Source organism: Nicotiana tabacum, chromosome 9 (genome assembly GCF_000715075.1).
Source record: "Nicotiana tabacum cultivar K326 chromosome 9, ASM71507v2, whole genome shotgun sequence".
Lineage (NCBI taxonomy): Eukaryota > Viridiplantae > Streptophyta > Magnoliopsida > Solanales > Solanaceae > Nicotiana > Nicotiana tabacum.
In genome coordinates this window covers 83,938,552-83,961,301 of record NC_134088.1, presented here as the reverse complement: position 1 = coordinate 83,961,301, position 22,750 = coordinate 83,938,552, and the positions used below count along the sequence as shown (strand labels likewise).

General features: G+C 37.2%; 2 protein-coding genes across 2 annotated transcripts; one reads left to right on the top strand and one right to left on the bottom strand.

The window, feature by feature from the left end:
* The first annotated feature begins 1,788 nt into the window (after positions 1–1,788).
* LOC107830174 (uncharacterized) lies at positions 1,789–4,143 on the top strand. Its single transcript, XM_016657653.2, has 5 exons — positions 1,789–1,995; positions 2,115–2,220; positions 3,385–3,456; positions 3,536–3,738; positions 3,815–4,143. The coding sequence occupies exons 1-5, from the start codon at positions 1,886–1,888 to the stop codon at positions 3,921–3,923; spliced, it is 600 nt and encodes a 199-aa protein (XP_016513139.1). The 5' UTR covers positions 1,789–1,885; the 3' UTR covers positions 3,924–4,143.
* A 2,213-nt stretch (positions 4,144–6,356) lies between these two features.
* Positions 6,357–22,125, bottom strand: LOC107778625 (uncharacterized). Its single transcript, XM_075221793.1, has 2 exons — positions 21,369–22,125; positions 6,357–6,910 (listed from the first exon to the last, which is right to left on the bottom strand). Exons 1-2 carry the CDS (start codon positions 22,043–22,045, stop codon positions 6,646–6,648), a joined length of 942 nt encoding a protein of 313 aa, XP_075077894.1. The 5' UTR covers positions 22,046–22,125; the 3' UTR covers positions 6,357–6,645.
* Positions 22,126–22,750: the final 625 nt, after the last annotated feature.

Sequence of the window (22,750 nt, the reverse complement as noted above, 5' to 3'; positions counted from 1 at the left end):
AAAAAATAAAGAAGCATTAATTACATGACTTAACAATAAAAAAAAAAGAGTAAAATCCACTATTCCCCTTTAACTTTTAAGGGTTGGGAAACAATACCCCACTCATATTTTGAATGGGAAAAAGAACCCCCTTGTGCAATAGTTTTTCGGTGAAATAATTTTTTTAATAAAAATCTTTTCTTTTTTGAATAGATAATTTTTAGAATAACCAATTTCTTTCATTATATCCAAAAGCTCAAGATATGACAAACAATTAGGATCTATGTAAGTTATGGAGTTCCTCTTTAGCCTTCATTTTGCATATTTAAGATACAATGTAATGCAAAAACGCCTCCATAATGAATTTTCAAATGTGACATTATTAACTATAATTTTTGTTTAATAAAGATATTTTCAAAATAAGTAAAGTTTAATAATTTCTTTAGTACAATAATTTTAATATACAAAGAAAATATATGAATAAATTAATACTCATAGCAGCAATTCTTTCATCTAATACATATGTTAGAGAATTGACTATTTCAGTGTATTTTCCCCTTCAAATTGAAATGCTAAAGCATCCATGGTGAATGTGCTTTCACCATATTTCTTGAATTTTGTATGCAAGATTTGTTTTCTTTATTGCAGAAATTTTAACAACGGCTTCAATATAATAGAAAAATATCTTAAATATTACAAGCAAAAAAGATGAAATTTAAGTATTGGTTTGGATGAAAAAAATATTATACTTCACCTTTGAAAGGATAGAGAGAGAGAAAAAAAATTATTTTAAAAAAGAAACTCTCACAAAAAAAATATTGTATAAGGGGGTTCCCTTTCCCATTCAAAATGTGAGGGAAGGTATTGTTCCCAACCCTTATAGGTTAAGGGAGTAAAGTGGATTTTACTCATAAAAAAATAAGTTATACATTTTAACTATCTAAATCAATGCAAAACTAAAAAAAAAATATCCAACAATATTATCATTCTTAGTATTGAATTGAATTTCTTTTGTTAGCATTAGTATTGATTTGTGTTTGGTTTAGACTTTATTTGAGTTACTAACATTTATGGGTTATAAAACATATTGGATTATTCATAAATTCTAAGTACAAGCTCAAAATAATACATTAAAAAGAGAGAACTATGAAAAAATTTAAGAAATATTTATAAATTACATTACAATAAATATTATTATGTATAAAATATTTTTAAAATTTGTACACATATATTGTCAGATTTGATTGATTTCGGTTTAACTTTTTTAGTTAAAATCAAAATCAATTATGATCTGGTTTATTTCAAAATCAAACCAAATCATAGTCGATTTTTTTTCGATTTAATTCAAATTATCGATTAAATATAATTTGTAGATTTCGTTTGTACACCCTTACCTACGATATTTGGTGCGAGCTCATCTGTTCCAACTTGCAGGATGGACAAGTCGTCCAATAAATTACCGAGGTCTTTATAGGATACTGCCAATATTTCTAAATAATTAATTAACCAAGTAGTTGGATTAGATTAGAAGATAACACAATTCAACCTCAACTTAATTGAAAAACATTGTGATGTGATAGGTCAGAAAATATCAAAAAATAAATCTATACCAGAACTTTCCCGTAAGTACTAGACTCGTGGTTTAATTTGAGTATCGACATCACTACGCGGTAAACAACATAAATTATTAGTGAAACACCTATAGTTCTTTTTTATTAATTATCCTAACATAATTAATAAATGATTGTTTTGAACGTATACAAAAGTAACTTGATTAACACGTAGGGGTAGGGGCCATAAATATAGGGGGGAGTCAAAACATTCCTAAACAATAGCCCAAAAACATTCTTATTAACCTCTCCCTCAATATTCATCACTAGCTACAAAATCCTATCAAATTAAAGAAATGGCATTGAATCCTAAATTATTTCCTCATGGGATGCCAATGCCATACCTTAACGAATTGTTTGTCTTCGCCAGCGATGTCGTTGACTTTGAGATCGATAATATTCCTCGGTATTCATCATCTCTCTCTCTCTTTTTCCGCTATGTATTCATTGTGCTGACCAAAATGCTGTTTTAGTTTTATAGTTAATGATGTTTGGGTTGACATGATTATTTATTTGGTTTTGCAGTTTAGGAGAAGTACAAGCAAAAGGAACCATCTACTTGTCCAATATCCGGATGGTCTTTGTTGCAAAAAACCCTAGAGACAACTTCATTGCTTTTGATATTCCCTTGGTATGTAGTGATCATCATTCTAGCTTCTAATTGCCTGATTTTGTAGGAAATATATGCTTTTTGATTCGTGTGGGAATGATTTCTGGCCTTAACTCACAATGTTGTTTGTTTGATTCTTTACACTACCTATTTATGTTTGTTTAGATTTATCTGATCTTGCAACACTTTAGGTTAATGACTAATGTCTTTAGGTTCCAGGATAGCCATATGCCCTCTCGTTTAATTATCTCAAAATATTTCATTTTTTTTAAATAACTCCATACTTCAAGTTGTTTACCAGAATCTTGAATGAAGGTTTCAGAGTACCATACATTTGAATTTCCATACTGTGCACGTGCCTATATCTGGTCGATTGTTGTCTCGTAACGTTATCGCTTGTCTTGAATACCCGCATTAAGAGAAGCAAAGAGCATTGTCTATACTATTATTTGTTGGGGTTTCTGTCTTAGACTTGGTGCTGTCAAAGGCTTTCTTGAGGCGCGATTAAGCCCTGTACCTAGGAGAAAATAGGTTGTGCACTTCCCTATCTTAAGTGACGCTTGTAGGCACCAAGGTGTTAAGGTGTGCGCCTCATTGCCCATAGGCTGTCGTGAAGAGGCAACACTAAACATTAAACATTTCACCTAATTGTAATTTTTCCAAATCTTTTTCTTTGTAATTGCTGTTTGGTTTTGCTACATATATATTCTTTTATCTTTTCCATCAATTGCTTTTCTTCATAATCCTGTCTCATTTTTTGCTTTGCGCTTAATGGCCCAATAAATGTACGTATCACTTTTCATGTTTGACAACATTGGACTTGTGATGACTACCGTGAGGTTATGTGAGATGGTTCATAACATTTGGTTCAAATCAATCTTCTCTTAGTCGAATTGTGCTTCACAACTTGCTTATATCTCTGTTCTTGTTGCTGTGCCTGTGTCATACTGTCTAGATTTTGCTATATGCTTTTGACTTGATGAGGTTGATCCGGCATTTAATTAGAGTCAGTAGGTTCAAAGGAGATGAAGTTTTATACATACAAACACACACGGACATGTGTAGACTAAGATCTTCCCAATTATATTGATACAAACTCGTGGCTTATTTTGATGACTGGGGATAGGCAACAAAACTTAGAACCGATAATTGCTTTAGCTGACACAAATTAACTTCATTCTGCAGCTTTTTGTTCATGGTGAAAAATTTAACCAGCCAATATTCTTCTGCAAAAACATTTCTGGATATGTTAATCCGGTAAGTAGAATAGACAAATTTTATTTATTATTGGACAATGCACCCTACTTCAGATGACTGATGCTATAGTTTAATTCAGGTTGTACAAGCGGCTAATGGAAACACGACCCTTCCTCATTCGTTTAAGATTTTGTTCAATGAAGGTGGTTATGAGACTTTTATCCCATTAGTTTTTAAATTAATTGGAAAAGTGAGACGGCGCTACCGACGTTCAAGGGCAAAGCCTCGTGTAGATCCTCATGAAGCAGCACAAACACCAGTTGATGAGATGACTAGACATGCGTATGTCACATTGCTTGCTCTTTGTACTATGAAATTATATGATCTCATACAATTCTTATTTTGGTTAATTTTGCAGTTATGTCGACCCAAACGATCCTACATTTATCTACTTGCAGCAGCCTAAGCCAGAGTCCAAATTCAGGCGTTGTTCATACCAGTCACAGTCTGCTGAAATGTCTATATAGCTTTTGCTTCAGGTTAACTGGATAAATGCCAAATTGTGTGCAAGATGCGTCTTTTCGTTGATGCCTTTGGATCTCGCCATAAAGAGAAGAATAGTGAGTTATTTTTGTATGTATATGTTAGTTATACTCCCTCAGGTTCTTAATGAATATATACATATATGCTAGTTTAAGGGGTGTAGTTCCTTGCACTAAATTAATTGTGTAATGAACCATCCTCCCATATCACTGGATTGTTTGGCAGCTGCTATTTAAACCCTGTTGTTTTGGTTTGCTTCTTGCGAGAGAGAGATTGACTAGAGCATGTGTGATGTATATAAATCTTTTATATTGTGAAGATATGAAAATAATTCAGATATCATTGAGTTGACATATGAGATACTTTGAAGAGATTATGGTAGGAACTAAAATCTGTAAAGAATAACTGTGTTACTCCTTATAACAGACTCTTATTAATTATTCAAATAAAAGAGGGGTTTCCTCCAATTGATCTCCTTTCATTTGATCGGCATCATAGATATTTATCATTTATATGCAGCACATTTCTGAACTACAACCTCTGCAGTAGCAGTGAAAAGTAGCACAATTATAGCAAGAACAACTAGTTTGTAGCCTTGTGCGCATGCCCATTCCTGTCAGCAAATTGCTTAGCTTCTCTATTTCATCAATTCCTTTAGTAGTAGAAGTATCATCAGCTAAAGGGTTAATGTCACTATTGGCTTCTCTAACGTGAAAGTGAAGTGCCAAAATCATCAACAAGATCACTGCTACCTTTTTTGCCATAGTGTTAAAGTTCACAAGTATATGTGCAAATGAAAACTCCCTGTATGTCAATGTTTGCTGCAAAACATTAGACTACTTAAATATATATTTATAAAACGATCTAAACCTATAAGGTTTGGCCGAATTGTTGCTTATGTGTCCAATGATAGATACCATTCAATCTCTTTAATTTTGCAATTAGACAAGTACAAGCAAGTCATTTGTGTGAGATGTATAGACCCCTCCGTTCACCAATCATGGCATCATAATTAAATTAATTTTTCAACGTGTGTGTATATATGTGCGTATGGATATATTAATACACTCAACTGCACTATAAGTAGGTGAGAATCATCGAATTATATCGTAGAGATAATAATTTAGCAACTCATGAGTAGTCTAATAATGAAGAATGTGCACATATATTTGTGAAATTTGAGAAAGTTACCTAGAAAGATTCTTTGCCCTCTCATTATTGCAAAATAAAGACTAAAACCAACAAAAGGTCTTTGTTTTATATGCTATATACTTTGTAACGAGGGTACTCTTGGGTGATCAAAACGAAAATGCCCTCTCAATAAATATGTGTCTACTTACTGATTATCAAAAGCAAACCCCCAGCAATTTCTAGTCCAAACCCTGGACCATAGTTCTCGCTTGAAAAGCAATAATTCTTCTTCCAATTTCGTACATCGAATTGTATATCAAAGAGTTTGTCTTTTATCAAAGAGATAAAGACACGCAACCTTTCGTCGTTAGAATTTCAGGAGTTAATTACATAAAGAAATGAGACATATTTCAAAGTGGTTCAGACATAGCTCAAATGAAAGTTCTTGTGTGGTAGAAAAACTGGACAACTCATCATGTAAACTCATGATATGAAGATTACAGATTGGAACCTTATCCTCGTCTATCAGTGTATCATTGTTCATGGCGATAGAAGGAAGGTCCTAACCAATCTACAAAATGGGACTAATATTCAGTCTTGGTTGATTATACCTCTCTGTAGGGAGATGACACCATTAGTTGTGGAGCACATATGACATTTCTTATACTATTGAAATCCAACTTAAGTAGAGCTCCTTGTGCTCTAAAACTATCATCTGTCTGTTTGGAGTTATTCGCAATCAAAGGCAATTATTTATAGTGATAAGATTAGCTGTCTTCTTTAAGTATTTGACTTTCAAAGCACATGAGCTACCCAGTGTCATCTATTTGGGGGATTTGCAATTAATACGTATTTTTAATTTCTATCTCACACTTCAACTTAGTCACTCAATAATCAATTAATTCGTTTTTTCAATTTCTATTTATATTAAGCTAAGCACTAAAGGTCTTGTAAGTCCGCCAAAACCAAGCGTTAGTGGTTCAATTGATGGAACTTCCAAGGACTTTTTAGAACTAACTTTGAGCTGGAACGATCGATTGCAATTAGGTCTTTCAAGAGTTTTGTTAGTTGAAGCAAAATTTACTTAGTCTTTGCCAACTTAAAGAATCGTGTGCTCAGAATGATTATAGGGAAAAAAATGTTCTACTCCTAAATTCAATTGACCATTTGGGTTAAAAACTTCATTTTTGCCGTTAGGAAAAGTAGCTTCCCTACATCCATAAACAAATAAGGTATTCCTCCTGTGATAACCAAGCCCAACAAGAACTACAGCAACCATTAGATATCAGTTCAAAATGAACTTTATTTAACCAAAGTTCGTTGTTTTAACCAAAATATCGGTTAAATACAATTAAATTGTTGTGTTTCCTTCTATAATAATTCTTCAACAATGCACGGATCATAAGAACACCAGCATAAGCAAAATATTTCTTTATACAAATACAAGCTCTTCCACCAAGTCATAAGTTCAGCCTCCCATGCGAAATCTATTTAACCAAAATATACTGCTACTATAGCTGCTTCACCAATTTGCCAGGAAAATTTACAGGCTTGTTTTTTACGCGATGTTGGACCTTACGAGCTGTTTTCCTCTTTTACCTCAGCAATCTCTAAAGTTGCTTTTTGTGCAGCTCTTCTTCTGTTTTGAATCTGGTTAACATATTCCGCACCTATAACATGAAACTTGGGGGCCAGTTTACTTGTGTTAGAGACATTAAGCCCTGCCTTCTTCAAAGCCCGCGTCACATGCTTTTCAGCCTTCTGAAAATGAAGAGAGCAGTAGGAAGGAACTGTTGACCTCAATATTGGCTTCCCACAAAGTATGGGCCCCGTCGGCGAACTGCAAAATGAAGCAACAACGCATCATAAATAAGTACTGGATGCCAAAACTAAACCATGCAAACAATTAACTGACAAGATTAATGTGAACTAGTGTGAACATTTGAAGCCTCCTTTTAGGAAGAAATTGGTAGATGCATTTTTCATGCATTTACATTGCATGTTCACACTTAATATGATGTCATGCATGACATTATTAAGGCCATTTCTCTTCTATAAATAGCAAGGGTTTTGTTCATTTGTAAATATCTCTCACTTGCCTTCTTATCTCCTAAGGCATTTGAATCTTCTTTCTCTCTTGTAGTATTTCACTTGTATTTTTGGAGTGAAATAAATTTGAGTTGATTGTGTCCGAGGACTAGGCAAAAATCAAATTTTGCCGAACCTCGTTAATTTCTGGTGTTCATTTTATTATTGTCTCATTTACTATTTATTAGCTACCTTTAGATATAGTAGTTGTGATTTAATCACTCTCTATATATTCGGCTTCCGCAACAATTGGTATCAGAGCCAAGGTTCTATCTTAGTATGCTCTGTGGTTGCAGCATAGTCTGAACTTCCACATCAGAAAAGAATTACTTTGGTGTTCTGTACTGTTAGCAAATAAATAGTATCTATAGCAAAATGGGAGATAATAAAAATGAAGAGTCCACATCGGGTGTCAGTAATACGTCGTTGGCATCTTCGCTTATGACAAGAATTATGTCAAATGCGAAATTTGCAGTTGAAATTTTTGACGGGTCAGGACATTTCGGGATGTGGCAAGCTGAGGTTCTTGATGTCCTTTTTCAACAAGGGCTAGATATTGCCATAGAAGAAAATAAACCAGACAACATCGGAGAAGGAGATTGGAAGATTATCAACCGTGTTGCTTGTGGTACCATTCGATCTTACCTCGCAAGAGAACAGAAGTATCCATACACAAAAGAAACTTCTGCAAGTAAATTGTGGAATGCGTTGGAGGATAAATTCTTGAAGAAAAACAGTCAAAATAAACTTTACATGAAAAAAAGACTGTTACGCTTCACATATGTTCCTGGTACTACAATGAATGATCATATCACCAGCTTTAATAAGTTGGCGACAGATTTGCAGAATATGGACGTGACTTTTAGTGATGGAGATATGGCCTTAATGTTATTAAGTTCACTTCCCGATGAGTACGAGCACCCAGAAACTACTCTACTTCATGGGAATGATGAAGTGTCTCTCAAAGAAGTTTGTTCTGCCTTGTACAGCTATGAACAAAGAAAGAGAGAAAAACAAAAGAGTGGAGAAGGAGAAGCACTGGTCGTGAGAGGTCGTTCTCAAAATCATATGAGAACGAAGAAAGGAAGATCCAAGTCAAGATCCAGACCCAGCAAAGATGAATGTGCCTTTTGCCAATAAAAGGGGCATTGGAAGAAAGACTGTCCAAAGTTGAAAAACAAGGCCAAACCTAATAATGGAAAGGCTGTCATGGATTCAAATGTAGCTGATTGTAACGACTCTGATTTCTCGCTAGTTACAACTGAGCCATTCAAACCATATGACATATGGCTGATGGATTCAGCTTGTAGCTATCATATGTGTCCCAACAAAGACTGGTTCGTTGATTTTCAAGAAGGAGAATGTGGAGTTAATCACACAGCAAATAACAATCCTCTTACCGCATATGGTATTGGTTCAATCCGATTAAGGAACCATGATGGATTGATAAGAACATTAATAGATGTTCGATACGTACCGGAATTGAAGAAAAATCTCATTTCTGTAGGAGCCCTAGAGTCAAAAGGGCTCAAAGTCGTTGCAGAAAATGGGGTAATGAGAATATGCTCTGGTGCACTAGTGGTAATGAAGGGAATCCGGCGAAATAATAACATGTACCACTATCGCGGTAGTACAGTTATTGGGACAGCAACAGTGACATCCAGTGATGACAAGGAGGCAGAAGCAACCAAGCTATGGCACATGCGCTTGGGACATGCTGGAGGAAAATCCTTAAAGATTTTATCAGATCAAGGATTGTTAAAAGGAGTAAAGACTTGCAATTTGGAATTTTGTGAGCATTGTGTCAAGGGGAAACAAACAAGGGTTAAATTTGGAAACAGCAATCCGTAATACTAAAAGTATTTTGGATTATGTTCACTCTGATGTTTGGGGTGCTTCCAAAACACCTTCATTAGGTGGAAAACACTATTTTGTAACCTTTATTGATGACTTTTCCCGGAGAGTGTGGATGTATACTATGAAAACCAAAGATGAGGTGCTGGGAATTTTTCTCAAATGGAAGGCGATGATAGAGACTCAAACAGGCAAAAAGATAAAGTGTCTTCGCATAGATAATGGTGGAGAATACAAAAATGAACTTTACAATAAGATTTGTGAAGATGATGGAATTTTGAGACATTTCACCGTCAGAAATACACCACAACAGAATGGAGTGGCAGAACGCATGAACCGGACTTTGCTGGAGAAGGTTCGGTGTATGTTGTCCAATGCTGGCTTGGGCAAAGAATTTTGGGCTGAGGCAATAACATATGCATGCCACCTCATTAATCGTCTACCATCTGCCGCTATTGGAGGCAAGACACCATTTGAAAAATGGTATGGAAAACCTGCTGAAGATTACAATTTTTTACATGTGTTTGGCTCAATTGCATATTATCATGTGAAAGAGTCAAAATTGGATCCGAGGGCAAAGAAAGCTATATTTATGGGGATTACTTCTGGAGTCGAAGGATACCGATTATAGTGTCCAGAGACAAGAAAAGTTATATTCAGCAGAGATGTTACCTTTGATGAATCTGCCATAATAGATAAGGTGACATTTGAAGATGTCAAACAAACTGATGGTGCTTCAAAGCAGGTGGAGTTTGAGGGAAAATTAATTTTCCCAACACAGGGAGAAAACGAGGAAACAATAGAAGATTTTCCCCTTGAAGAAGAGTCAGTGGAAGGGGAGATTCCAACTCAAGAACCCCAACAACAACTTGAATCAATAGCAACCAGCAAGCCAAAAAGAACAATAAAGAAACATGTTCGTCTCATAGAGACGGTAGCTTGTGCAGCCTCAATTGTAGCTGATGGTGTTCCTACCACTTATAAAGACGCAGTCCAAAGTTCAAAAGAAGATAAGTGGAGGATTGCCATGAATGAAGAAATGCAGTCCCTTCATCAGAATTGCACATGGAAATTGGCCAATCTCGCCGAAGGGCAAGAAAGCAATTGGGTACAAATGGGTATTTGCAAAGAAAGAAGGATTTCCTAACCAAGAAGATGTTCGCTACAAAGCAAGATTGGTGGCCAAAGGGTACGCTCAAAAGGAGGGAATTGATTACAATGAGGTGTTTTCTCCGGTCGTTAAACACTCCTCCATTAGAGTTTTGTTTGCTTTGGTAGCACAGTTGAATTTGGAACTAGTTCAGTTAGATGTAAAAACTGCATTTTTATATGGAGACTTGGAAGAGGAAATCTATATGACTCGGCCAGAAGGATTCAAAGTTGCTGAAAAGGAAAATATGGTGTGCAAACTTGAAAAATCGTTGTACGGATTGAAACAATCTTCTAGATAATGGTACAAACGATTTGATAAGTTTATGTTGCGGCAGAAGTACAAAAGAAGCAAATATGATCATTGTGTGTATTTGCGCAAGCTTGAAGATGGATCCTTCATATATCTTCTCCTATACGCTGATGATATGTTGATAGCTTCCAAAAGTCAAGAGGAAATTGAGAAGTTGAAGATTCAACTAAGAAAGGAGTTTGAGATGAAGGATTTAGGTGAGGCGAAGAAAATTCTTGGCATGGAGATAAAAAGAGATAGACATTCAAAGAAACTATATCTATCTCAGAAAGAATACTTGAAGAAAGTAATAGATCGATTTGGCATGAATGAGAACACGAAGTTGGTTAGCACTCCTCTTGCTCCTCACTTTAAGCTTAGTGTTGCTATGTCGCCGAAGAATGAAGCTGAACAAGAGTATATGTCAAGAGTGCCATATGCGAATGCCGTTGGTAGCTTGACGTATGCAATGGTTTGCACAAGACCTGATATTTCACATGCTATCGGAGTTGTAAGCAGGTATATGCATGATCCTGGAAAGGAGCATTGGCAAGCTGTGAAATGGATTCTACGGTATATTTGTAATACTGTAGATGTTGGATTGATTTTTGAGCAGGAAGATAGTCAGTATCTGGTTGGATATTGTGACTCGGATTATGCGGGTGATTTGGACAAGCGTAGATCAACTACTGGTTATGTTTTCACTATTGCAAATGCACCAGTTAGTTGGAAGTCTACTTTGCAGTCAACGGTTGCTTTGTCTACTACTGAGGCAGAGTACATGGCAATTACGGAGGCTGTAAAGGAGGCAATTTGGCTTCAAGGGTTGCTTAGAGATCTTGGTATTGGTCAAGAAAACATCACACTATTTTGTGATAGTCAGAGTGCTATCCAATTAGCAAAGAACCAAGTTTATCATGCAAGGACGAAGCACATTGATGTTCGATATCACTTTGTACGAGATATTATAGAAGAAGGTGGAGTCATGGTGCAGAAAATTCGGACTACAGACAACCCTGCCGATATGCTAACAAAAGTAGTGACTGCGATCAAGTTTCAACATTGTTTGAACTTGATCAACATTGTTGAACTTTGAAGATTGGAGTTGAAGACACAATCAAAATTTATCAGTAAGAGAAAATTGCAAAAATGGAATCTTGCCAAGGTGGAGATTTGTTGAATTTTGACAAGATTAATGTGAACTAGTGTGAACATTTGAAGCCTCCTTTTAGGAAGAAATTGGTAGATGCATTTTTCATGCATTTACATTGCATGTTCACACTTAATATGATGTCATGCATGACATTATTAAGGCCATTTCTCTTCTATAAATAGCAAGGGTTTTGTTCATTTGTAAATATCTCTCACTTGCCTTCTTATCTCCTAAGGCATTTGAATCTTCTTTCTTTCTTGTAGTATTTCACTTGTATTTTTGGAGTGAAATAAATTTGAGTTGATTGTGTCCGAGGACTAGGCAAAAATCAAATTTTGCCGAACCTCGTTAATTTCTGGTGTTCATTTTATTATTGTCTCATTTACTATTTATTAGCTACCTTAAGATATAGTAGTTGTGATTTAATCTCTCTCTATATATTCGGCTTCCGCAACATTAACAACACACCTAAAGACTATACAAGCAAAGAGGACCATGTCACAGGCTGTTGTCCTATTACACTCCATGACTCACAACACAAGATGTTCCCTATCATACCTCGCGCCATGCCTCAGGGTGCAAGCAACCGCAACACCAGAGCATCGCATGGTCCTAAAGTGCCCAGGAGCCCATTGGCAATGGCACCAATGCCCTGCCGGCAGACCAACTGACTAGCCAGCAATGTTGCGCGGACTCTCCAAAAATGTTGCCGTACCCGTGTCGGATCCTCCAAAAATGCACTACTTTTGGAGGATCCGGCACACACTTGGAGACATTTTTGGAGAGTCCGAGCAACATAGCTAGCCAGTACACACCACCAATTCGAGCAAGCTGTGAGCAAATATATTATGCCACGCATAGCAACAAACTAGCACACGCGTGTCACCTCGAGGCAAGCAACCCGAACAGGCTACTCGCCCAGACTGCTCTAGATCTTGAAGGAGTCTGCTGGTATAGGCCTACCTCCAGCTTTTTTCAAATACTATTGCTTGAATATTATAAAAGGGAGCCTTGGCGTAACTGGTAAAGTTGCTACCATGTGACCAGGAGGTCACGCGTTTGAGCCGTGGAAACACTCTGTAAAAATGCAGGGTAAGGCTGCGTAAAATAAACCCTTGTGGTCCGGCTCTTCTCCGGACACCGCGCATAGTGGGAGCTTACTGCACCGGGCTGCACTTTATTGCTTGTAAATTATATAGTATAATTCTTCGGCGTAAACATGTCTACTCCTCTACTTGGATTTGTAAAATTGTTTTTTCAAGGAGAATCAAGTAGTCTTCAACTACTCAAAGCAAGTAAAATGAGTTCATTTAACTGTGACTCTAAACTTATACTAATCGCATGTTTGGTAGACGTAGAGCAACCTCTAGCAAAAGTTTTTCTCTCCTCGTACACTTTCCACCAAGCAAATAAACAGCCCCCTGACAACTGTCACACTACATTCCTGCTGCATATATCCATCAAAGGGAACTATTTAGTTTGACAATGGCTGTCTGGATTCTCATCCTGCATTCCAGTAAATGACGGATGGGAACAACAGAGCAGACAACGTATCCAAGAGGGATTCTCCTATTCCAAGCCAAAACATGACGACAAACAGAACTGTTTAAGGACACGACGATGAAGGCATAATGCGAGGCATTTCGCACAGTTAGAATATTGCGAATACGCTAAAATCCCAAAAGTTGAATAACGGACTTGGGATTTGCCCAGTAACTTCAACAAGAGGTGATTAAGGCTGAGTAATTTAAACTTTTGCAAGAAGATAAGAGTGAGATAAGGGTACAATTCAACCTAAAAAAGAATTTAAATGACTACTGAAGGCGTTAAGGCACTCAAATATTTACAATTTTCCAAGTACAAAGGGAAGAGTTACGAAATCCATTAGGGATGTGAAGATTCTACATGGATTAGAAGACGAAATTCCATCGTGGGGCTCTTCCTAGGCTATAAACAGTCCAATTAATTTCAGATTCTTTTAAAGAGAAGCAATTGCCTCCAAGAAACAATTAATTTACATGTCAATTAATTTCAACTAAGTAAACCCAACATTAGAAGGGTGATGGTCCCTTTAATTACGGGTTAAGGATAATTTCAACGCTTAGGCATGATGTATTTGCCTCCAAGAAACAAAAATGGAAGATATTGATGCCAGGAAACTCAGCACTTTAAGGTGTGGCAGGTAGCTCACTAACTGAATACTTTGGTGCATATGTAAAGCTTGGTGTGTGTGTGTTTTGGTTTTGGGGTGGGGGGTGGGGGGTTTTTGAGGGGTGGGGGGGGTTTGGAGGTGAAGGATGTGAGATAAAAGGGAAAGAGAGTGATGAAGTGCAGGGAGCACACTTACTTTAAGTGAAGCGGACAATTCACAAAAATTTAAGGGGGGAAAAAACCAAACATATAGGAGTTTAGTGCATTAGAACAAAAACTCTAATTTCAAAAATGTCCAATATATAATAATGTTGATGTTAATCCAGCTCCTCAAAGTTGAGATTCAAAGAACCAACTGATTCTCGCTTGGATCACTTTGCACATCATCGTTTGACGCGCATGGTTTCACCCATGAAGCGATAACCCTAGCTACTGCTACACATCATTTCATCAATTTTAGCAAAGCAAAGGCGTTTAATAAACCGACAATAGATATCAACAAAGAGTAAAAGGTTGCTTTTATTGGGTCTTTTTACGGAATCTTTGGACCTCCTGGCAAGTGTTTGGTCCTCATTTTTCCCCTGGGTATCCTAATGGGATTGCCATGAAGCCGTCAATGAATCAGTGTCTCCTATTAAGAAAAAGAAAGAAATCAGCGGCTCCTTCTATTGCAAAGCATGAGTTGCTGGACTTGCTACTTGAGGAGAGTTCTTTGTTTGGTTTCATTGGAGTTTAAATCACTAAACTTTCCCCGCAGGAAAGAATACCTTCCTGATCTTGTCAATTCTGTTTGGCAAGAACTGCACTGAAACATGGTCCTTTAATATGGTTGTGAGGATTGCACCAAGAGAGCCTCATTCTACTCAAAGAATCTGGGAATTGAACAACTTGGTTACAAGTAAAGGATCCATATATGGGGAACCAGCTAAAAGTGCAAGGAGTCTGTATCAAAGAGTAGCACCAAATAAAAAGAAAGACAGATAATTTAAATTGGAGAATGGCAATTCTGGGCAAAATTGAGATATGAATATTAATCTGCATGACAAGAAAAAATTGACCACCTGCTAAGGGAACTGGAGAGAAATCAGGCGTGCATTGGCTGAATTATAAATTTCTTGCACCATATAGAGATGCCATCATGTCCCCGAGGAAATGGGAAGGCCTCGGGGTGAAAAACTTGAGAATGTTCAACAAGGCACAGCTAGGAAAATGGTTATAGAGATTTAAGACTGAGGAACATGCTTTATGGAGGGTTGTGACCTCAAAAAAATGTGGGACTGTGAAGGGGATGAAGGACTCAAAATCATGCAACCCTTCGGTTGAGGACTATTGAGAAACACCAATCTTTACAGGTGTACACTATGAAGAAACATCATGGATTGCGCAGACTTAGTGGCAATGTTACATATAGTGTATCGGATGACAGCAGAATTAGTTTTTAGGGTCACGGGTGGTTGGAGAAAACACGTAGAGGATCATTTTCCACAACATATATACAGTACTGAGCCAGAGAAGAGAGAGATGGAATTCAGTAAATATGCAGGACACGAGACAGACAAGTTCACTCGATTTGAGGCTCAGAAGTATCATGCGTTCTGAGGCTCAGAAGTATCATGCGTTCTGAGGCTCAGAAGAACCTATAGATTGGAGGTAGCTGGATTCCAACTGAAATGCTCTACAGGCAGAATGCAAGATATGCTAACCAACATATCTTGTGAAGACGGGATTGAGAGAGGTGGACTCTTTTCAATGAAGCTATACTACAGCAAAATTTTGCTAAGAGAGGACTCGGGCTTCCTGCACTTATGGATCTTGATTCTTAGGGCGCCAATGGCTGGTAACAAGGAGAATGATATTGACGGCTGAGAACTTGAGGCAGAGGAGGCTCAACTATGCTAGTCGGTGCTTCATGAGTAGTGCAGCTGTTTGGGCAGAGTGGACCTCCTGTTGCATTTCCATGTGGCACCGACTGTGGTCTGTGCTATTAAACTAGTTTGGAGTATAATGGACATTATTGGGCATGGTGAAGATGCCTACACAACTCTGCCACTGGAAGAAGGAAAGCTTATGTAGGGCACAAGACATTATCCATCTACCTCTCCGAGAATAAAATAGGAGAGCTTTTAAAGGAATAGAGAATGACTTTGTTTTCATATATGAGAAATCTCTCGTGGTCTTACCCGACTCCAGTTGCCCCACGGGTTCGAAACTCCGGGCATTATAGATCACCTCAAATGGGCCAGAATCATATCAAAATATTGGCCAAACTCAGAAATCAAGACGGGCTACAGATTTCCGAGTAAGAAACAACCTGGGGCAGATATTTTACCCCACTACTGAGATCCAAAGAATAAGTGAGAGGGAAGATAAGACAATAAACAAGACTGAACGAAAGGAGATGCCTAATGATGGAAAACAATGCATCAGAAGGAGTAAGCTTCACCAGAAGAAGTAAGCTTCAAACTTAGCAAACGTCCCCTTTTCTTAAGAGGAATAGTATAAGTTAGAACATTTTATTAGTGAAGGTAGAGAAGGTCAGAAGCGTAGATGAAAATTGAAATCACCCGAAAGAGCAATTTACAGAATTAGGAAAGCAAACCTGAACTAACGGAGTCACTGAGAAGGGGTTGCGAAGTTCCCAAATTTCTTTCTGATAAGAGGTCCAAAGACAACAGCTAAGGAATTTAATCATCCTAGCGAAAGGGACTTAAAGAATATCAGGAGTTCATTCTTTGTTTCCTCTATTTCCACAGATGGAAGTGACATGGGAAGTACACAGCAGTCTGACTCTAACACTGTGAAATAGAGATATGAATATATTGTTTTTTATGCTAGGCCTCTTTTGAGTCAAACACGTTAACCCGGATGAAAGAGGATCAAAAGTCTGACTTGGAATGAAGGATAGATAAAGCCTTTGGAAAGCTTTTTTTTAATCGTTAAATCCTTTGGAAAGTTTTAGGGCATCGACATGGAAAATGAGGAGAGAACTAGAGGCTGTTCTGTAAAATTTAACGCAGGAAGATGAAGGCAGGAAGAAAGCAATCAAGCTAAAAATTAGAATCTAATTGAGAAGAATGGAAACAAACATAAATTATGACAAGCACAAGAAGAAAGAGTTAGCAATTATAACTATTGAGTGGTGTGTTCATGAGGGCCTTACCAGTTTTTTGCGTCTTTTCTGTTTTTTGTTATCATTCGTCCAAGCGTCTTGGATTCTAATATTCAGTCTTTCTTGCTATCGAAATCAAAAAAAAAAGAAAAAGAAAGATAAATTGCATCCAATAGGATTTACCTGTGTGTACCAACTTGGTGCTTTTTGTATTAAAAGATTAAATCGCATTAACTCTAATAAAAATATATCACCAGGTCCAATTGGTTGGTAGCTTTCTGAAGCATAAATGAGATACATAAAGTCAGCAGATAATATAACGAGAAAGGCTCACGCCAAATTTCACGTGCTTCACTCCAGGGACCCCCCCCCCCCGAGGGTGCTGGGGGCTTTCAATCTCAAAGGCTTCAGACTTGGAATGAGTTGTATTACGTGGTAAATCCATATAAATTTCATTTTGAGGAAAGGTGCATCTAAAAAGTTAGAGTTATGGTGATGGCTAATAGATAGAAAATGGTAATTCGACCTCTCAATTGAAATGTCAAAATGCCTTCTCATTGGGAGAAAGATTTTAAATGAGCATTGCTAGCACATGAAATAATGAAAGTTAATTAAACGGAAGAGGTAGCACAACGCGTAACGTGGCGCAGGTGTACATCACGAGTTCAAATGTTGGCTAGTGAACCAAGTATTTCTTATTTAAGCGGAGAAGGACATAGGGAGACCCATTTTCCATCGTGTTTTGAAGCTGGAAAAGTTGGAAATCTCTCCATTATCAAGAAATAATGATCACCACAGTTGAGAGTTTCTCCTTTATTTACTAAAAAGCATGGGGGCTATGTTGCTCGATCTCTCCGAAAATGTTGATGGGTGCATGTCTGATCCTCCAAAAGTAGTGGATTTCTGGAGGATCCGACACGTGTGTGGCAGCTGTTTTAGACCGTCCGCACAACATAGCATGAAGGTTAGTTTTTAGGATTCAATTTAGTGCAGATTTGAGGTTGAATTTGGCGGAATTTATGGGTTTAAATAATTAATGATGGTTAATATCATATGGAAGGTTTAAGCATAAATGGGCCGGAACAAAATGAATAACAAGTAGTATCACCTGAAAAGAAGGAAAAGATAAATCCTACGAATCATAACTAGATCCAATAGGCATTACACCATGACATTAGAAAGTTAGAATTGCAGTACACAATTCAAAACAAAGCATAGTTGCTGAGGGAGTGAACTCCAATGATCAAAAAACATTAAACTGGTAAACAAGCACCACATGACCTAATCCACCTTAAAAGGATTTCAGAATATAAGTGAAGCCAACTACCTATAGTGCGTTTACTTTACCTTCCAACCTTCCAGAACCAAAATTACCCTCGCACACAAATTTTTGCTTCCTAGGTACGAGAGCAATCTTTGCACAAGAGTAGAATATTTCAGTAAAAGCTCACAAAATATTCCAGAAAAATAGAGAACCTTGATAAAACAGAAAATAATCACTACTTTACACTAATTATGTAAGCTGCCAAACATCTCATCTTCAATAAAATAGTTCTGAAAATGGTGCTTGAACCTTGGACTACCCACGTTAGCAAACCTAATCTGTTAATTCTCATTCATTTTCTTGTGCAAGGTATGAGATCCAAAAAGTCAAATGTAAGTCGTAGTAGACTCTTCCTAATTGTAATTGTTTTTTTTTGTTTTGGTCCACTTGGAAAGAGAGCAACAACAGATGCTTTAAAGACGTTAAAGTGCATATACTGCAATTGGGTGCATTAGGCCTTTATATTGTAGTGTAAGGCTCATATCCTAAACAAGTCAAAGACATTTGGACCTATTCGAACTTCTTTCATCGCAGTGACTAAACTTCAATTTGGCTCACATTGCTTTAGTTTCCCCCCTCTTGTCCCTATGTATGTGCATGTGTGTGGATGCGTACATCATTAGTCCATCTCATTCCCAATATTGTCTATAGTTTATGCAACATCTTGGACCCTGCCTCTTGGTTTAAAATTATTATTTTTTCTAAGGTAATGATTTATTAACCAAGTACCAAGATGGTACCAAAAGGTTACACAAGACTGCTGGGCATATCCATATAGTCAGTTAGAACATCTCCCTAGCTACTCCAGAAAATCCATATATTGGTCTATATAATCAATGAAGCTACTTTTACACCAATAAAGAAATGCTGTAACTTGTTTTTTACTCTAAGAGATATGTTTTTTTGCCCATCGAAACAAGCACTATTTCACTCTAGCCAAACAAGCACTTAGTTTTAATTTTTTTTATTTTTACTTTACCAATCACCCAAGAAAAGGAAAAAAGAACACTCATCCTGCACCTTTTACAAACTTTAAAAGGCTTATGTCACCAAATCCCATTGCGATAGGTTAAAGCGACTACAAGGAGATTTCTATTCGGATGGAAACAGCAAAGGGTACATGATTTATCAAAGTTCATGGGCAAATTCCCTGGTCCTATTTTATTTCAATAATTCAGGTTGTTAACTTTAAGATAGCTCTTCTGGATAATTTGGCTTGGAGATATAGCATGGAAGAAACCAGATAGTGACACTAAGTGATCACCTGCTAATATGAAGCAGATATCAAAGATGGATCAGTGCTGTTGGCACTGATACTAAAAAAAGGATGTGTTAATGGTGCCTCTACTGGTCCCTATGAAAAGGCATGATGAAAGGATGGGAACTTCATAAAGCAGCAGTTTAAAGGTAGGGTAGAGATGCAGGTTAAAGTTCTGGGATGATCATTGGAGCAAAGAAACTCCCGTTAGAAACAATCTGCCATTGCTGCTACAGTAACAAATGAAGCCAACAGAATTGAAACCAGGTGAATTCGAGAACGGAATGGTGAAAGGAAACCATCTTCACAGAATCCTTTCAACACATGGAGACAACCTTTTTTTTTTAAGAATAACAACATGGAGACAACTTGAAAGCAGTAAATATAGCACTGACAAGATTACTTTTTAATGAAAGATTATATGCTGCTATAATGTGGATTCTGGAACTGAAGGAAGACATTTCTTTTAAGGCTAAGGCGCTAAGCTAAAAATAGAGTAGAGAATTTGATCGCAGTCCAGCTTAATTTTTTGAGAGATCACTTGAGTGTTCGCATACACCTTCTAATTGTAGAATAGGCGATTCAGGATATCCTAGGGCTTCAGTACTTGAAGTTTGAGCAAATAGAAGTAGAAGGAACTCCCAATAACATTGATATGTAGTGCAAATCTGTCTAGGCGGCAGAGGACAATATATATTGAGGCTACCGTGGACAAATGGCTCTTTAAAGGTTGTGTCTTTGTGGAACAAATAGATTGGATATATCAATTATGGGAATAAGATGAGACAAATGGAGGAAGAACGTGCATATGTGAAGTAAGGAGCATCATTGGCATGTGTTAGCCCTCCATGGAAGCAGGTTAGAGACAAAGATGAGAACTGAAAAGCATGCTAATAGATGCAAGCATTTCACGACAACGGCAATTCGGTGAATCATTTTGAACAAAAAGTTCTGATTGCTTCTTAAATGGAAATAATAAAAGAGAGTTGACAAGCATCGATTCATAAGCACGCCAAAATTATCTGAACTGGGCTCACACATAATAGTAAAAGACACGATCACCAAACAGAATAATTTTCTTTTAATTAAGACACTACCAAAGCCGACCCCTATAACTTAGGATTGAGGCATAGATGATATATTGATTAATGAAAGCCATAACCAAACAGATTAATCAGTAAATGAACACAATATGCACGTGCAAGAACGACATTAGCCTACTTATACTAACTTACAAGTCATAACGTGGTAATTTGCAGCTCTGGATACAGTGTAGGCAACCAATTTTACTCACTATAACAACAACTACATTTCCGTCCCAAACAAGTTGTCAATTCATGATGAACCAATCTCACTCACTAAAGGTATCATTTTCAAAAATATCAGCAAATTACCAAAAAATAGTTAGATTCTACATTAGTAAAACTCCTATTGAGTAAAAAGATAAAGATTTTCTTTATTAGTAAGTAAAAAAATTATTAGATCCAGATTAGGTTAAGCAATAAAACATAAAATTAGGGGCATGAATTCTGCTTCAGAAACAATTCAGGAAGGACACATCACTGTGAATTACTCTCCAAGCAACGTATTTCTTGCGTTCATATCTTAATAAGCGCAACCAGCCATCAATTAGTTGGTATAAAAATTACTCCACAAAAGAAGAGACTATCTTTTTCCACTGTCAGCAGATTTCGCCTAGTAATCATACTCAGGCTAACTAAATAACAAGTAGTACTACATATTCCTTGAATTAATAGGTTTAACAAGTAGCAGTGCTATATATTCTAGGGCATGATAAGTTCAACCTACCTATTCGGAGAGACACAGACATATAAAGCTTAGAAATATGTTTATGGTAAATGTGTAAAATGCAAAAACATAATCTGTCAAACACAAAGTAGAAAAGAATAAAAGGCAAACCTTTTGATGGCATAATTGCAAGCCTTGTAGAGCTTCTGCTTGGAGTCCGACAATATATGCATATGACAAAACCTCGTAAGTGCCATTGCCTTCGACTTGCAGCCATGAACCCCACACGTATTGCTATTAACTGCATTATTGCCATTGTTGTTCTCTCCAGTTCCCCCTAGAGTGCCGCCATCCTTAGTCTTATCTTCGTCTTCTTGAAAAGCGCTCGTTCCATACTTCCAGCAATATTCCCTGTGCTTAAGCTTCACTTCTTCCATTAACGCCCAGTAACAGTCTCTGTATATACGTTGTAGTTGCTTCGTTCGCCGGTGCCGCCGTTTGAGAACTTCCATTTTATGCAAGTACTTGGACTTGCCCAAAATTATGTCCTCCTCGCATCCGTCAATTTTGATCGGCGTTGAAGAGGAGGGATGGCCGGCGGAATTGGCGCCTGTCGAGGAATTCGGGTCGGGCATATCGGAGTCTACTACGGAAGAGAGACGGGAATTGGTTGCTCTGTTGAGATTGTTGGCGTTCTTTAGGTCAATTCTGTTAGGGTTAAGGTTGGGATTGGGGTTTCCTTGACGGTGATTGGCGGTGGAAGCGACGGCGACGGCAGTGGAGGCGGAGGCGGAGGCGGAGGCAGGGGCAGGGGCAGGGGCGGTGGACTGAGGGGTCGCAGGGGGCATCTTCTGCGGACAGTGGGGTTATGATTTTGACAGCTTGTGGTTGATTTTGCAATCAGTTCGACGAATTTAACTATCGAAGTGCATAAAAATACAGTACAACGCCGCAAATCATTCTTTTTTAAAGGAAAAGGATTTTGTAATTTGAAAAAAAAAAAAAATTATTACTATAAAATTATAGCAATATAAGCCAATAAATATAAATAAAATTTTTCTTCTATCAAGTTGTATTCAAGTCTATCTTATTGATGTCTTTTGTAGAATTAGAAATACCGTATATATAGTGTACAATTTACTTGAGAGTTACAAGATATTAAATGAATGTAATAACATATTCATGTATATCCAAAATGATTCATGGATGAGTTGTTGGACATTCACAAATTCAATGTATTCATAACACTCCCCCTTAAATATTCATAGATAATGTGACTCGTTAAAACCTTACTAAAAAAAGCCTAGTGAAGGAAAAAGAGTACACATATCTTGTAATACGCATTGAGTGATGCCTCATTAAAAACCTTACTAGGAAAACCCAATTGGGACAAAACTTTGGTTAAGGAAAAAAGAGTACAGCGCATATTATACTCCCCCTGATGAAAATTTTATTTGATATCTCGGAGACGACGCATTCCAATCTTATGTCTCAGCTTTTCAAATGTTATGTTGGCAATGCCTTAGTGAATAAATCTGCTAGATTGTCGCTTG

What these genes read in the sequence shown, in the direction of transcription:
- LOC107830174 (XM_016657653.2), top strand. Translation starts at nt 1,886, where the DNA reads ATGGCATTGAATCCTAAATTATTTCCTCATGGGATGCCAATGCCATAC. An exon ending in TTGCTTTTGATATTCCCTTG is followed by an intron (nt 2,221 to 3,384) that starts GTATGTAGTGAT and finishes TTCATTCTGCAG; the next exon opens with CTTTTTGTTCATGGTGAAAA. An exon ending in GATGAGATGACTAGACATGC is followed by an intron (nt 3,739 to 3,814) that starts GTATGTCACATT and finishes TTAATTTTGCAG; the next exon opens with TTATGTCGACCCAAACGATC.
- LOC107778625 (XM_075221793.1), bottom strand. Translation starts at nt 22,045, where the DNA reads ATGCCCCCTGCGACCCCTCAGTCCACCGCCCCTGCCCCTGCCCCTGCC. An exon ending in TGCAATTATGCCATCAAAAG is followed by an intron (nt 6,911 to 21,368) that starts GTTTGCCTTTTA and finishes TTCATTTTGCAG; the next exon opens with TTCGCCGACGGGGCCCATAC.